The sequence below is a fragment of the Sardina pilchardus genome, chromosome 4 (assembly GCF_963854185.1).
Source record: "Sardina pilchardus chromosome 4, fSarPil1.1, whole genome shotgun sequence".
Lineage (NCBI taxonomy): Eukaryota > Metazoa > Chordata > Actinopteri > Clupeiformes > Clupeidae > Sardina > Sardina pilchardus.
Window position 1 is genome coordinate 31833614 of NC_084997.1, and position 17302 is coordinate 31850915.

Genomic DNA, 17302 nt, shown 5'->3' on the forward strand with positions numbered 1-17302 from the left:
AGAGGCAGACTGGACATCCCGAGTTCAGAAAGTAAAAGTCCTGCCAAGTACTTGATCCAACCATTTAGTAAACCAGCTCATCCTAATAAGCAGTCAGGTAGATCAGATAATTAGTGATATCACCTGTGTTAAATGCACAGGTAGAAAGAATCCCTCCGTCAGTCTCAACACCGGCAGCACGCAGCTCTGCGAGACACAGCCAGCTCGCCATGCCATCTCCAAGCAACCCATCCAAACAAATAGTGGACCACACCACTCCCTCTCCCCCTCTTCTCTCTGCTGTCCGGAGTGTTGGAGCGGAGTGTTGGAGCTGAGTGTTGGAGCTGAGTGTTGGAGCGGAGTGTTGGAGCGGAGTGTTGGAGCTGAGTGTTGGAGCTGAGTGTTGGAGCGGAGTGTTGGAGCGGAGTGTTGGAGCGGAGTGTTGGAGCGGAGTGTTGCGCGGGCCTTTCCAGCGTGTTCCGTGGCGTAGCTGGAACAGCAGCACCAAGGCTGCTTCCAATTACCTGAAGGAGGCTTCAGCAGCAGCTAAACACTCCCAGCTGCTGTGGGGCAGAAGAGAAGGGGGCCCACGCCACACACACTCTCTCTCTCTCTCTCTCTCTTTCACTAACAGACACACACACACACACACACACACACTCACTCTCTCACTAACACACACACACACCCTCTCTCTCTCTCTCTCTTTCACTGACAGAGACACACACACACACACACACACACACACACACACACTCTCCCTCCCTCACTAACACACACACACACACACACACTCACTCTCTCACTAACACTCACACTTCATCTCTTCACCTCTTTCCCTCCATTAAAATTCCCTCCCTATTTCTCTCCCGCTCTCTCTCTCTCAAATCTTCTAGTTCTTTCTGTGTGATCGTACACTTAAAATCACCACTTTCATTCCCTCTTCCTCTCCTTCAGTCTTTCTCTCTGTATCTCTCTCTTCTTTCTCTCTCCTCTCCTCTCCATTCCCACGCCCCCTCCCACTGATCCTTGGGTTCCTCCCTCGCACTATGGAAGTCTGAACTCACAGTAGAAGTTCAGCCATGGCACAAAACAGACTGCATTTCCGAGGGTGCAGAATGTGGCTGCGCCTGAGGAATCCTTTGCAAGCGGAGGACAGATGGCACAAAACAGCAGTTCAACTCCTACTAGACCTGTAGAACACACACACACACACACTTCATTTGTGTGGACGCCGAAACCTCAAAGTTCCAAGCCATCAGCTAGGCTGTAGGCCAGGTGTCTGTGTGGGCCAGGTGAGGTGTGTGAGTGTGTGTGAGAGAGAGATCAGAAATCAACCCCTATGGGCCATTTCATGTCCAGTTAAGGCATGCCAGCCTCCACTGCAGGAAACCAGGGTTGCAAAGCTCACTGACAGAACATTTGCATGAACTGGGTCCATCTCTCAACAACAGGGGAGAGAGGAAGTCAAATGCAAACCTGCATCTCTCTCTCTCTCTCTCTCTCACACATACACACACTTCTCTCCCTTCCTTCCACACACACACACAGTTGGACTGTGCAAGGCAGAGGAAGGATAAAGGAAAGCAGAGGGAAAGAAGAGAGGTAAGAGTAAAGTGCTGAAGAGGTCCAACACACACACACACACACACACACACACACACACACACACACACACACACACACACACACACACACACACACACACACACACACACACACACACACACACACACACACACACACACACACACACACACACACACACACACACACACACACACACACACACACACACACACACACACACACACACACACACACACACACACACACACACACACACACACACACACACACACAATGCACTATGTGTAGTAGTCCCCTGGCAGTAGGCAGTGTGTGTGTGTGTGTGTGTTCCGCTGCTAGGGGCCTAATAATAGATATAGCCCCATTGTTCCGGCTCCATGAGGGAGATTTCTGATGTCACTAGTTCATTAGCTGTCAAATTAAGTGCCCCTGCATGTTTGTTTGTCCAAATCTCCAGGACTGACATGATTTGTTCTGTAAGGATGGTGTGTGTGTGTGTGTGTGTGTGTGTGTGTGTGTGTGTGTGTGTGTGCACATGTTCTTCTAACTGACCTAGCTTTTCAGATGTGTGCGCAGAGGGAGCGGACGGTGTGTATATTAGCGTGAAAGTGTGTGTGTGTACATGTGTGTGTGTGTGTGAGTGCAAGTGCAATGGCCTGTGCACATCCATGTGCACACGCACACATATGCACACACACACACAAACGGGGACATACAGAGAAAACATGGCCACACTCCTTCAATGCATGCACCATCACACACAGCCCGCCCACACGACTATTACACACACACATACAGCCCACACGACTATTACACACACACATACAGCCCACACGACTATCACACACACAGAGCCCACATACAGCCCACACGACTATTACACACACACATACAGCCCACACGACTATCACACACACAGAGCCCACATACAGCCCACACGACTATTACACACACACACATACAGCCCACACGACTATCACACACACATACAGCCCACACGACTATCACACACACAGAGCCCACATACAGCCCACACGACTATTACACACACACACATACAGCCCACACGACTATCACACACACCCCTCCCACACGACTATTACACACACACACACAGCCCAAACGACTATCACACACACACACACAGCTCACACACAGCCCACACAACTATCACACACACATAGCCCACACACACCTAGCCCACACGACTATCACACACACATTCACACAGCCCACACGACTATCACACACACACAGCCCACACACGACTATCACACACACAGAGCCCACACACAGCCCACACGACTATCACACACACACACACAGCCCACACGACTATCACACACACCCAGCCGACACGACTATCACACACACTCAGCCGACACGACTATCAGTAGCTTAATTAATACACCCCTCCGTTACATAACACTACATCAGCCATGTGGGAGGACCGCAGTAATGACAGCGCCACTGGGCCGATTAGCATTCAGAACTGATTAGATAGAAGTAACATGAATGAGCGTGTGTGTGTGTGTGTGTGTGTGTGTGTGTGTGTACGCGTGAGAGAGAGCAAATCAACACGCTTGCAGTGGCTGCACCTATGCTCGTCCCTAGGGGCGTGGGGGAGTTGGGGAGAGAGGACATATTATACAATGAATGAATGAATGAATGTACATATGTGTGTGTGTGTGTGTGTGTGTGTGTGTGTGTGTGTGTGCTAAATACATCTTTTCAGTATGAACGAGTGTGTGTGTGTGTGTGTGTGTGTGCACGTGCCTGTGTGTATGTGTTTGAGTGTGTAAAACGCATCCACCCCTTTCCCTCCCCACAATAAGCATATAGGGATCTTCTACAGTATAATCACAGTGTGTGTGTGTGTGTGTGTGTGTGTGTGTGTGTGTGTGTGTGTGTGTGTGTGTGTGTGTGTGTGTGTGTGTGTGTGTGTGTTTTTCAACGAGATGTAGACTAGGTGTTGATAGGCTTTGAGGGGCTCAATCGCTCCTCCAACAGTAATTGTGTGTGTGTGTGTGTGTGTGTGTCTCCATTTCCTTCCATCAGCAGTCCCAGAGGCCTCCGCAATCAGTTCTGTCTCACATCGCAACAGTGTGTGTGTGTGTGTGTGTGTGTGTGTGTGTGTGTGTGTGTGTGTGTGTGTGTGTGTGTTTGTGTGTGTGAGTGTGAGTGTCTCAGGGAAAATTATGTGTGATTACAGTGCACGCGTGCCGCCAGATCAACAGTGAAATTTCATCTGCTGAGCGAGACCGACTCCGCCAGAAATGTTCCCAGCAGGCCATGCGGGGGAACATGGATAACGGTTCCGCACACTCAGACAATAGTTCTGCACGCACACACACAGCAGTTGTCCACACACACAACGACTCTTCCATGCAGGAAGTCCTTTACTGGACAGAGAGCATCCAACCAGACTATGTAAATGGTTCCTCTGTCCCACACATACGGACTCTCTGAAAACTGTTACCACTATTACTGCTGCTACTATAGTTACCACTATTACTGCCATTACTAGTTACCACTATTACTGCCGTTACTACGGTTACCGCTATTACTACCATTACTACGGTTACCACTATTACTGCCATTGCTATGGTTACCACTATTACTGCCATTACTACAGTTACGGTTCCCACTGCTGCTGGGGAGCTGCAGCGGAAGATCTAAATATTTCAACACTGCCTGGAACTCCAGACCAGACGCAGACTCAGGACCCTGCAAAAGGCAAAGTAGGGCCTCTGGGAGTGTACTCGAGCCTTGGGCTGGGAAAAGCACATAAAGCCCTTCTACTACTTTCTCCCCTTTTCTCTCTTTTCTCCCTACTCCACTCCCTCCCTCTCTCCCCTACTCTATTCTCTTCTCTCCCCTCCTCTCTCCTCTTCTCTCCCCTACTCCTTACTCTCTCCTCTACTCTTTACTCTCTCCCCTCCTCTCTCCTCTTCTCTCCCCTACTCCTTACTCTCTCCCCTACTCTCTACTCCCTCCCTCTCTCCCCTACTCTATTCTCTTCTCTCCCCTCTACTGTCTCCCCTCCTCTCTCCTCTTCTCTCCCTACTCCTTACTCTCTCCTCCCTCTCTACTCTCTCCCCTACTCTATTCTCTTCTCTACTCTCTCCCCTAATCCCTACTCTCTCCCCTACTCCCTACTCTCTCCCCTACTACCTACTCTCTCCTCTACTCTCTACTCTCTCCTCCTTACTCTCTCCCCTCTCCCTACTCCTTACTCTCTCCTCTACTCCCTCCTCTCTCCTCTACTCCCTACTCCCTACTCCCTACCCCAACTGCTGCACTTATAGGCGGTAATAGGCAATAGACAGACAGAGCAGATCGAGACAGAACAACAGACCTCCCTGGTCCACACTGTGATGTAGTCAAAGGGAAGGAAGAGTACGGTTTGAGACTGCTCTAGTTTTTTTTCTACTTCTATGCTTCGGAGTGCCAAATGTCATGTTGTGTCATGTTGTTTGTAGTGTACCAAGAGAAGGGCTCAAGAAGAACACACACAGATCCAGACACAAGGCAAAGACATGTACACACACCACTTCTGCTGTGTGCTTGATCGCATACACACAAACACATAGAGATTACTTCTCATATGTTTGTTTTTTTGATAACTGACTGACTTTTAACAACGGGCTGACCACTAACCTAGATCTCTCCCCTGTCCGAAGTTTAAGGACAGCTGGGAATCTGTGATGGCCTACATTCAAGGCCAATCGCCGTTTCAGAATATAATTACAGATGGAAAAACATGGACCTCCAAGACGTGTAACTGTAAAACTGACGAAAAGCCAAACAGCCTGGATGACGGTCGCGTCACGACACACACATAAGCACGCGCGCGCGCGCACACGCACACACACACACGTCTCTTCTTGTGCTTGGATCCTGCCTTGATCTGGCGCGGAATGATGTCCAGGACAGGGCAGCCCTCTGCGGGCAAGACAGCTGCTGAAAATCCCTCACCACCGCTAACCGTGCTCTGGCAAAGGGTAGTGGGCGGAACAGGTGTCCCCATGTCCAAAGCTGATTACGCACTCAAAACACAGTTGTTCCGATCAGACGTTGGTCACACGAGTGTGAATTGAAACCGTTTGCCCGGTGGCCGGCGTTAGGATTCTGCTGCATGACAAAACAGACTGTGTTCCGCAATTTGCGAATGAATATGGCAGTTCTAGACTTCACTAATCAACCCTTACCAGATTGCAGCAGATTGGTTGGTCATCTTCAGCCTGATTTAGGCTAGCCTCCAGTTAACTATCCGCCTATGTAATTTCTGCTGAGACGTGTTCAAGAAACAAAAGTGAACGGTTCAGCGAGACACGATGACGGGCTCAGACAGTGTTCATACTGAAACAAACAATCCGTTGATTATTTTTCTCCCAGTTAAATTCCAACCGCTGCAAATAACAAGTTTGCAAGCTATGTGAAGGTATGTTTGTCATTAAATAGGATCTCGTAAATGTTGCAGCATGTTAGCGCTTGCAGAACAGACTCGCTAATTATGAGGCGCAGTTAAAATATTATGGCTGACTACAGTAACATGCGGAGAGCAATGTAGCTTGAATTCACGTATGGGACTACATAGGCTATAGGCTATTCCCTATGTGACAGTCTGACTTCTAGATGTTACGTTGACTGTAAAGCAAACAACTTGGCACCATGACTGCAGGCTGCAGCGTAGCCTGTTTGCGTTCAGTCCCGTGTAATCTGAAGTAGGACATATGTTTACTTAATACAACGTTTTTTTTTAAGCAAACACTTTTTGACACACAGCTCGCCAATGTGTTACTAACACAGCGAACAAACGTTATAGAGCTAGCTGGCTAACAGAGTTTAGGATCAACATACACTTTAATCTGTCGCATACACAGCGTAAAAAAACGGCAACTTCATAGATCCCAAACTCAGCACATGGTAGCCTTTTACGAATAAGCTAATAGTGTTAGTGAACCAATCAACTTAAGACCTGTCAACTTGCTATCGAAGTTAACACGGTGACCACCAAACAACAACAGCTTTAGTTACGACCACCCAAAACAATCCAAAGCACAAGCTAGGTGGATAAATAATAAAGAATTCCTTGCAAATCATGTCTACACATGATACGTACACCTCAACATTCATACAGAGCTGTGCTGTAAAACTTTTTAAAAGTTAGCTGTAGATTTTCACAGCCACTACTTCTGCTAGTAGCGGAGTAGCAGCCAAATGCTGAACGCAACCAAATCAAAGCGTTGAAAAGCACAGCCAGTCCCCGCGATTCGTGAAGTGCAATTCAACGCGCGCACACTGCAGATACTGTGTTTGTTACGGCAGTTCAGTAAGGAACCAGCATCTCTTACCTGTACATAGTTACTTTCGCAGTACTCGGCAACTCTTTCGAGATTTGTGAAACTGTCCAGCAACGCTCTCCGACCTGCAGGAATTTCTTCCTCCAAGAGCATCTGTAGCTCCGCCATCTTTACATCTTTTCTACACAAACTGCCGCACGAGCGCTCGTGCACAGGAAGCGCCAGGGAGCGCTACTTCCTTTCCACGGGAATTCAGGGAAATTTGGGAATATTTTAACCACTGTGGACATCACATAACATGCGTGTGGTCACTCAGTCATGTTAACTACCAATTAGCATCATCATAGATCATTATTATTATTAACCATTATATTGTATACAATTATACCACATGAACCAATTGGAAATGATGGACCCTAGACCCTATTTCATAGACAAAATCAATGTGATAATTTAACACATTGGACACATTAAGACCTTAAACATTAAAGAGTCCTACATGTCCTATACACAATATCTCTAGTTATTGCTTCAGAATTGAGCTTTTCCCACAATTTCAGGCCTGCTGTTTGGCAAGGTTGGAAAGTCACTGTGGCTGACGTAGGCCTACTGCAACTGATCTAGCCAAATGTAAGCTTATTTAGATCACACCGGTATCTGTTTTGTGAAGTGAAATGTATGATCATGGACATGGCTGTTCTTGATTAAAACAAAATGATATGTTTCACGTTAAAAAGGTTACAATGTCTTCTACAGTTTTCAGATCCTTTCCAATTTTGTCTTTCTTTTCTTTCAGACATCTCAAAATTGATTTTTTTCCCCCTTCTCATCAATCTGGACACAATGCTCCAATGACCTACAAAAACTTCAAGTGTTTTGTAAATGTATATATGAAAAAAATACCCCAATAAACAATTTCCATAAGCATTCAGACTCTTTGTTTTGATGCTTGCAGTTGAGCTCGTGCATCCTTTTTCTATCGATGGTCCTTGCCTCTACAACTTCATCCACCTGGGCCTAAATTAATTCATTGGACATTATTAGGAGAGGCACGTATCTTTCTATATAAGGCCTCGAGGTCGAGAGAATTCTCCGTAGACCTGCCAGGCAGGATTGTGTGAATAAGACACAGATCTGGGGAAGGATTCAGGGAATTTTCTGCAGCATTGAAAGTGCCCAAGAGGATGGTAGCCTCCATCATTCTTAAATGGAAACGATTTGGAACAACCAACAGTCTTACTACTGTAGATCTGGCCTCCCAGGCAAACAGAGTAATCAGGGTACAAAGGGCCTTGGTCAGACAGGTAACCAAGGACCCATATGGTCACTATTGTATATGAGTGAGATCCAGAGTTCAACAAGACAAACATAGCTGGAGATTATCTGACATGTTTCCATATTGAGCATTATTAGTAGGCTATTATTATTAGCCATAAGAAAATATCCTATTTGCAAAGTCAGTTACGCTGCATGCATTTCCATGAGCGTTATGAGGGGCAGTTACCTTAACAGTTTTTAGGTCAAATGGTGTCTCCTAGTGTTGGTGGTCACTATTGCAGTGATGAAGCACACATTCGATATAATGCAGGCTAGATAGGAGGAGGAAAATGAAACCATGATTAACATTTGATTTGATTTATTAAAATGAAGTGGTGAAAGAACAGTAATGATCCTTGTTTAGTTGAAGACAGGCAATCAAATCTAACAATCATATGTTTTAAATGTGTGGATTATTCACTTTCTAAAGACTCACGAAAGAGATGGTTATCCTCAAACACAGTTTCGGTTTATTGTCAACTCAGTTTTAACGTCTTCCTAACACACAGATAGTCACTTCCAAGTTCTATCACTTGATGTAAACATTTAATCAAAGCCATGAATTTACCAATTTACAAACATTATAAAATCATTATTATTTCTAGATTATTTCTCAACATTAATTCTTCAACATATTCAGAAATTGTAGTAATAATTCAAGCTTTCACTATCAAGGTTTTGCATTGTTATCATCCATGTGAGAGAGAAGATATAACTTCAATCTAACTGGGATGTTACAGTGTAACACATGCTTTTACTGGTAGAATCTTAAGAGGAGAGGGCTCTGAAGTCCAAAAGTATGGAAAAACGTTCTCATTGAAAGTGTATGTGAAGGTGTGTATGTCTGTGTTATTATCAGGGTCAGAGAATGACAGCTTTCCTCCGTCCCAGTCCAGCTGCACTCTGATCCTCTGGAGTTTCTGCTGCACTGTGAGGGGAGTGGAGTCATGAGGAGGAGCATATGCTGATACAGTACGATCACAACACACACACCACATTCCACTCACTGAGAGAACGTTTCTCTTCCTCTGGAGAGACTCTGTCATCACACCCACATGCCAGCTTGTGTTCTCTCCAACCTCCACATCCCAGCAGTGTGTCCCTGAGTTAAAGCCCTCAGAGCCCAGGACACTGTAGTACAAATCAAATCTCTCTGGGTTATCAGGAAGCTTCTGTGCCTCATCACCACATCTCACACTGGTCAGATCCTCAGACAGGATGAGTTCTGGGTGTGCAGTGTTGGGATCCAGAGTCACAGGAGCTGCAGAGAGAAAGAACACACACATGAGCTGAACACTGAGTGATGTGTGATGAGGATGTGAGTGATGGTCATGAACAATATAGTGGTGTTACCAACTGTAATGGTCACAATCCTGGATCTATGTGAACTGACCACATTTCAGCCCCTCTAGGTCACTTGATATGACTTGAATAATGATAAGAGTACTTTAGACCATTATTTGCCAAGGTATGCTCATGTGCTTTGTAAATGCCCTATGGAAACTCCCCATAGGACTCCCCATAGGTTATCCAAAATCCATACTGACAATCAAATGCTTATTGCCTATGAATATGAACTGAAATGGTTAAAATCTTTTGTTAATGATAGAGTTTATTGGTTGATTCTTCTCAATGGCATCTTTGAGAAAATGTATACAGTCAATCCTGTCCTCATTCTTCACATTGCTTATTTGTGTTTGTGTTCAGCATGTTACTCACTGTATTGAGCAATCTCCTGCATCTTCTCCCAGACTCTGAACTTCAAGTTGCCCAAAAGCTTTGCCACATTGATCAGAGCTCCTGAAACACTTTCTGGATCCTGTGTGCACTGGGCTCTGGAATAACATTCAGGAGTCAGTGCTGCTGTGGGTTTGGGTTTGGAACCACAGAGAAGAGAGAAACAGGAGGCAGATCACTCACCTTACCACTGTGCTCTCGTAGTTCTAAAGAAATAAGAAGAATAATGTTAAATGTTATTGTAATTACTATAATGCATTTAGGATATTGTGATATTATGGCCAGAGTCTGGTCCAGCTGAAGCTGCCCTCCACTGAACCCCATGAAGTGCTCTAGAGGGGGTTCTACCAGAGGGGATGGCGGAGCATACCTATGTTCCCCGGGTCCTATGTTCCCCACTTTGTATGGGACCGGGGAACAAACGACCCGTTTGGGGAAAACCAGGGAACATAGGAGCCGGGGAACACCGGGATGACCCACAACCGGGGCATATTTGGGGAGCAGCAAAAAGTGTGTAAGTGATAAACCAAAATCTTTTAGTGCTATCGCTTTGGCAGACACTAGGGGCCCCTTGCCTACAGCCTGCATAAATACAAGTCCAACAATATGTAGGGTTGCCCCGTGCCTGTTGAAGTGGTGTGATGTATAACATATCTAATACAATAATTATTTGCAGGACCAGATGTAAAACACCTACCTGTCTGTCTATGTATTTATCTATCTATTTATCTATCTCACACACACACACACACATACAGTACACACACACACACACACACACACACACACACACACACACACACACACACACACACACACACACACACACACACACACACACACACACACACACACACACACACACACACACACACACACACTCACACGCATATCACCTGACAGAGTATTATCTAAGATTCTGATGATATTAGTAGTTGCTGTAAGAAAATGAATGTTGAATTCACGTTAGATTACAGTATATCACATTAACTTTCTGCACACAGCTCAGCGTCCATCTCCACCCATTACTCTTGGTGGAATATCTCATGAACTCTTCATTCAAGACAAGGCAAACTATTTATCAAAATAGATGTACCTCAAAGTGGTACCAAATATGACAGCAGCTCAGTCCTGCACAGGTCAAAATAATGTTTAAAAATACGATGACGTGTGAGACTTCAGGTGAAAAAAATTACAATCTGAGTTTTTTTTTTTAACTGTTAAAGCAGATCTAAGTCTGTTCATTATACAGACAGGAAGGTTCCTACAGTACCTGCACGAATGTGATGTCATCAGCTTCCATCTCCTTCTCTATGGCTCTGATGGTGTCTGAAAGAGTTGAGATCTCTCTGCTCATCTTCTCAATCTTCTCCTTCATCATCTGACTCTTCTGCTTCTCTTCCTCCCTCAGTGCAGCTATCCTGGCTGTCTCTTCATCTTGTAGAAACTGGTGAAGCTTCTGAAACTCCTCTTTGATCAACCTCTCTGTGAGCTCAGACTGACTCTAGATGAAACAACATTACAAAATATACAGTATATTGATCTACAGTAATTCCATTTGGACTAGATCATGGCTTAATGGTGACTAAACTATTACTCCTTTATTATAATCCAGATCTTACCGTAATATGTGCTGCTGTTTTGTGACAGATGTCTTCTTCAAATGTCTCCAGTTTCTTCTGTAAAAACTGCAGTTGGATCTTGAGCTCCTCCTGGAATGAATGAGCACAATGTTCAGTCTACACGGCACTTACAATACTGGCACTATGAAACCAAGTAGCTGCATGAGTAGGGAGTCTGAGAGAGAATATGTAGATATTGTATCTGTGCATACTGTAGATTCAGGACTGATACAGGGATGGAGGCAACCACAAAATGAAGAGATGTTATGGGTCTTGCAAAATAAGAGATAATTAGAGAGATTAAGAGATGAGGCAAAAGCAAACTGAATGTGGACAAATCTATTTCAATGTTTTAAAGTCAATTTTGGTGCATAGGATAATGACACCATCTCATGTAATGATTATTGCAATAGTTTTGCAGTTATGTCAACTTTTACATTTTGTTATGGAGTTGAAGGTTTCTTAAAGTTTGCTTCCATGCAGGCACTTGGTGAATTCTATGCATGAAGAAGATAATCAGATTATCTTAGCCAGGGCTGCACAATTGGGGAAAATATTTAATTGTGATTTTTCTGATAGATATTGTGATATTTCAGTGTACATTATTTGCTCTGTGGTCTTGTAAGCCCCCACTGTCGACTTAAAGGCAGCATTGGGGGCTTAAAACATCATGCATGGGGCAAATGATTTGATTCAGTGCAATATTCTAAATGTCTCTTTGAGTTGTGAGACATGATGTCACTGTTGGTTTGATTTATTGAGCTATTGATCCACAACCTGCATCAGGCAGTGAGGTGTCCCCAAATATACAATATAAAAGTCAATAATGGTTCATATTTGAATGCAGTAATTGGACATCGCCATCTACTGGTACATTAAAGCCATTACAATCCCTTCTTCCATGACCGTCGTGAATCCACATACAGTATGAGTAAATAGATCTAGTTGTGTGTTTTAGATCTCATCACCAGTATTGCCAGAGTAGAATCTTACCCTACGCTCCTGTGCTGCTTCAACAATAGTGTGGAACGAGTGGCCATCGTGTTTTTTGGAGTCTCGACACACCACACACACAGGCTGTTTATCCTCCTCACAGAAGAGCTGGAGTTTCTCACTGTGCTGACTGCAGAGCACCTGGGAGCACACAGGACCGCTGTAATCCATATCTGACAGTGAAGACATTTCCTCCTAAATTTCACGCCTGACCAACTTTACTTAAACCTCTCAGAACTTAACAAACTGCCATACACTCGTATCTCTCAACTCTGTGACTAACACATACTCTGCTAAACATGCACAAAGCTTCTTTTCCAATCTTTGCCAGTAGGCTAATCTGTACTAAACTATTAATTATTTAACAGAGAACTAACAACAGCCTTTCTCCGTCTCTCCCCTGTGTTTCCTCCTACAGTAAGTAAGTTCGTGGGTGGGGCTTCAGTAAAGGACTCTGACTGATCAGTCCTGTAGAGCCAGTTCCTCTGTCACTCTTGGCACTGAAGTCACTCAAGTCAGGAGAATCACCACCTGATGTCTCAAATGACAGCAAACTTATAGATGTCTGAGTCACTGCAGAAATCTTAATTTAATGTAGGAGACTCAAAATGAATGAAGTTGGATGAGTTCATCATGGCTGCAAGGCATTATAAACTGGTCGCTTTTATTGGTGAATATCATGCACGCGCACACACACACACACACACACACACACACACACACACACACACACAAACACCTCACCTCCCTTAGAAAATAATAATAATCATGCAAAGTTGGAATGTCACGTTTGATGAATTTACTGATTAAAAAAATAAGCACATTTAACACCACAGAAGCACAGAAAGCTTTGTGACTGCACATTCAAAATGTGTGTTGCTCCCAGAGTCTGGCATTCCCATCATCCACTGATGCTTGATGAGGTCTCACTGGGATGCTGCAGTGTTACAATAAGAGGAGAGAGTTCTGATGAATTCAAAAACATTGGAAACACTCTCTCAGTGAAAGTGTGTGTGAACGTGTGTACAGTATGTGTGTGTTATTGTCGGGGTCAGAGAATGACCGCTCCCCTCTGTCCCAGTCCAGCTGCACTCTGATCCTCTGGAGTTTCTGCTTCACAGCATGGGGAGAGTGTTGTGCCGTGGTGGAGAGCAAGCTGAGTATATGCAGTACCAGCACTATACCACACACACCACCGGCCTCCCCTAATGCCAAATGTTCAGTTCTATAAAGCACATGAACTATAAATACACTACAAGAAACTGAAAGTTTAAAGTGTAAAGACACCTACACTCCTCTTAAAATCATTTGACTTATTAGTTTGACTATTTTAAGATTATTATCCTGAAAACAAGCAAATGTGTCCACCAGTGCGTTAAGCAAATTGTCTTGGTAAGACAAAATAAGTCAAAGTCTTCTTATATCAAGTCAGTTCTTTCAAGAGCACTAGGTAAGTAATGTTTTGATTTTGGACTGTCGATGATTTTGGAGTTGTTAATCTTTACTTATGTAAATGTGAATCAGGCTTCTCGGCCTTGTGTTTACAAGGAATTTGGTGTCTGCATTTATCCCACCCGTGAATTAGTGAACACACAGCACACAGTGAACACTGCAGCGGCGCTCGGTGAGCAGTGAGGTTAGGTGCCTTGCTCAAGGGAGGTTAGGTGCCTTGCTCAAGGGAGGTTAGGTGCCTTGCTCAAGGGGAGCAGTGGGGTTAGGTGCGTTGCTCAAGGGGAGCAGTGGGGTTAGGTGCCTTGCTCAAGGGAGGTTAGGTGCCTTGCTCAAGGGGAGCAGTGAGGTTAGGTGCCTTGCTCAAGGGAGGTTAGGTGCCTTGCTCAAGGGGAGCAGTGAGGTTAGGTGCCTTGCTCAAGGGGAGCAGTGGGGTTAGGTGCCTTGCTCAAGGGGAGCAGTGAGGTTAGGTGCCTTGCTCAAGGGTACTTCAGCCGTGGATGTGGTGGGAGAGCAGTGCTCAACCACTTCCCCCACCCATTTCTCCTACTGATTACAAGCCCGAAGCCCTAACCAGTAGGCCACGGCTGCCCCATATATAACACCTTTCATGGAATTAAGGCGGACCAAAAGAGAGAATGTGGATAATTTAAGGTGTCATGTCCGCCAACAAGGCTTGCGGGTGCTAGAATCACTTTATGATAGGTATTTATATTCTCAAACAGCAACTCACTGTGTTGGAGCAACTCATTGGGTGCCTCTCATTTAGAGTTTATACGTCCTCCCTCGCTCCTCGGGCCTCGATCCTCACTGATCTACATAAAGAAAGATAGACCAAGGGAAAGACTATCATTGTTGCCGCCCCATCATTCCTTATGTACATCAGTGAGGATCGAGACCCGAGGAGCGAGGGAGGGCGTATAAACTCTAAATGAGAGGCACCTATGGTATGGTATCGCCTGCATCTTCTCCCAGACTCTGAACTTCAGGTTGCCCAGGTGCTTTGCCACATTGATCAGAGCCCCTGAAACCCTCTCTGGATCCTGCAGTGTGCACTGGGCTCTGGAATAACTAACATTCAGGAGTCAGTGCTGCTGTGGGTTTGGGTTCAGAACCACAGAGGTACTCTTAATCATGTTTTTCATTCCATGACACACCTAATTTGATAAGTCTGGACAGCAGACGGGCCATTTGAGCATCTCAGTGCTCACAGCACATATCATCAGAGTGCTGCACAAACACAGTATGTTCGTTGAGCACATTCTACTTCACACTCTGTCACATAGAGCACATTCCCTGACATAAAGAAATACCAAATTCAATAATTGCATTTATTCATCTGATAATTTACAACATGTCAATTACACCACTGAATTGTTTTGAAAAACACACAATTCAATGTACATTAATTCTAAAGTGATGTAATTTAGTCAAAACTGTTTTTTCAAAGAGACTTTCAGTATGTGAATCCAAATGCTCTCTATCCTGTCATATTCTGACTGCCACCAGGGGGAGCTGTATGTGTTGAATCAGTGGAACAAGCTTCAGTTGCTGGACCATATCCTTCAGTAGATAGTAGGCTAAACTGGATACTTGACATCTGTACATTTATAATAATTGTTGAATAGCTGTGGAATTCCATCTGAAATATGCAGTAGAGATGCTAAATTCATAGTGCTATAGGCAGCGGATTTCACACAGCAGCCAATCAACAACCAAGAATATTTAATGTCAGAAACATCATATCAAGTGTAAAGATAAAATGGAAAGGAAATAAACATCCGTGGGTCATTCATAAGTCTGTGGACCTCCTGGTCAATTCTCCTGAGAGATACATCTGACATTATTGGCAGGATTCCAATGTGTGTGTGAGGAGACCATGGCATGCATTTGGGAACACTCTTTCAGTGTGCGTGTGTGCGTATGTGTGTGCGTATGTGTGTGTGTGTGTGTGTGTGTGTGTGTGTGTGTGTGTGTGTGGGTGGGTGTGTGTGTGTGTGTGTGTGCGTGTGCGCGTATGTGTGTGTAATTAACAGTTCTGCAATTCTGCAGTTTAAAGATACCAAACCCTTCAACAAGGTGGAGTTACTGCTGTTCAGTAGCCTGGGTGTTCCCATGCTGCCTTGCACGCAATTTGATTCAAATGTAATTTTTGCCTCATATGGGGATCAATCACATAGGGGGGAAAGCAAGACGATGATGAGCTATGCACAGACGCATTTGATAGACATCCGTGGTGCCCAATGAACGGATCTGGGCATTTTTTCAAATACGAGAAAATGAACATTCGGTTGCCAGACCACGTCTCATTGAGAAATGGTAGGCCGTAGGCGCTAGCCAGGCTAGCTGTTCAGCACATCAGGGACAGAATCAGGTTGTGCTCTATGACAACAGTTTCCAGCTGATTGTGACCCAGAACAGGAACTAAGAATCCTGCTCTATGGGACTAAGGAAGCATCCTAAGGACCTGCACTGAATAGGAAACAGTGACCTCCACATAATAACTACAGGGTCAGGACCATCAGCAACACCTTCACCAACCACCAGGGGGACACCACTCACCAGTTGGAAATCCTGCTCTATGAGATCCATGAGCCTGTAGTGTAATTTAAGAGACCCTATGCAACTTTTTCATAGTCATACAATCGCTTAGAAATCGTTGTTTTGCTTGACTGACCAGTTTTATCGAAAACAGTCACATTTCCTACCGCCCCTAGTGTCCCTATCCGCTATTACAACCTTGCAACTTTCTGATAAACGATCGTCTGCTGTTTACATCTGGAAGTCAGAGACGCGAAAGGAACAAGAAGAACCACGCTTGCAATTTATATATTTATAGCCTATATATGTATAAATATACACGCTAAAGCTGTCGGGGAAGCTCTGCAGAGAAATATGCAAGCATAAAACGAGCGAAAACGAAAAACGAAACCGAAACCAGAGATGAAATCGCCAATCCTGCATTATTCCTCTTTAATTACAGGTAAATGGCCACCAGGTGTCAATTGGTCATGTGGCTTGGGACACATTTCCATAGCCTGGCTTGCAAATAAGAACAGTTAAAAAGATGATAAAATAAGTAAACATACAAATTATGTGACATCACTGTCATTTTATAAGGGTAAAGTTGATGTGTTGTGTGTATGTGTTGATGACAGCCTACCAGAAATCCCTCTCAGATATTCTGTTATGGTTCACTGAAGTGTGTGATGTGCTTGTGCTGGTGCCTGGCAACAGTAAAATTCAGATCAAATAAAACAAAATCCCATATCTGAAAAAGCTGCTTGAATGACTTTTAGAAAATGGTTA

At 44.6% G+C, this 17302-nt stretch overlaps 2 protein-coding genes across 2 annotated transcripts in view; both read right to left on the minus strand.

Moving 5' to 3' along the window:
* abi2a (abl-interactor 2a) overlaps window positions 1–7111 on the minus strand; it is a 46514-nt gene extending 39403 nt beyond the window's left edge. The window contains 1 exon segment of the mRNA XM_062534997.1: window positions 6927–7111. Coding sequence (XP_062390981.1) covers window positions 6927–7043 — 117 coding nt within the window. The 5' untranslated portion in view covers window positions 7044–7111.
* A 1421-nt stretch (window positions 7112–8532) lies between these two features.
* Window positions 8533–12930, minus strand: LOC134078846 (zinc-binding protein A33-like). Its single transcript, XM_062535001.1, has 6 exons — window positions 12545–12930; window positions 11552–11641; window positions 11203–11433; window positions 10113–10135; window positions 9912–10027; window positions 8533–9453 (listed from the first exon to the last, which is right to left on the minus strand). The coding sequence occupies exons 1-6, from the start codon at window positions 12731–12733 to the stop codon at window positions 8927–8929; spliced, it is 1176 nt and encodes a 391-aa protein (XP_062390985.1). The 5' UTR covers window positions 12734–12930; the 3' UTR covers window positions 8533–8926.
* Window positions 12931–17302: the final 4372 nt, after the last annotated feature.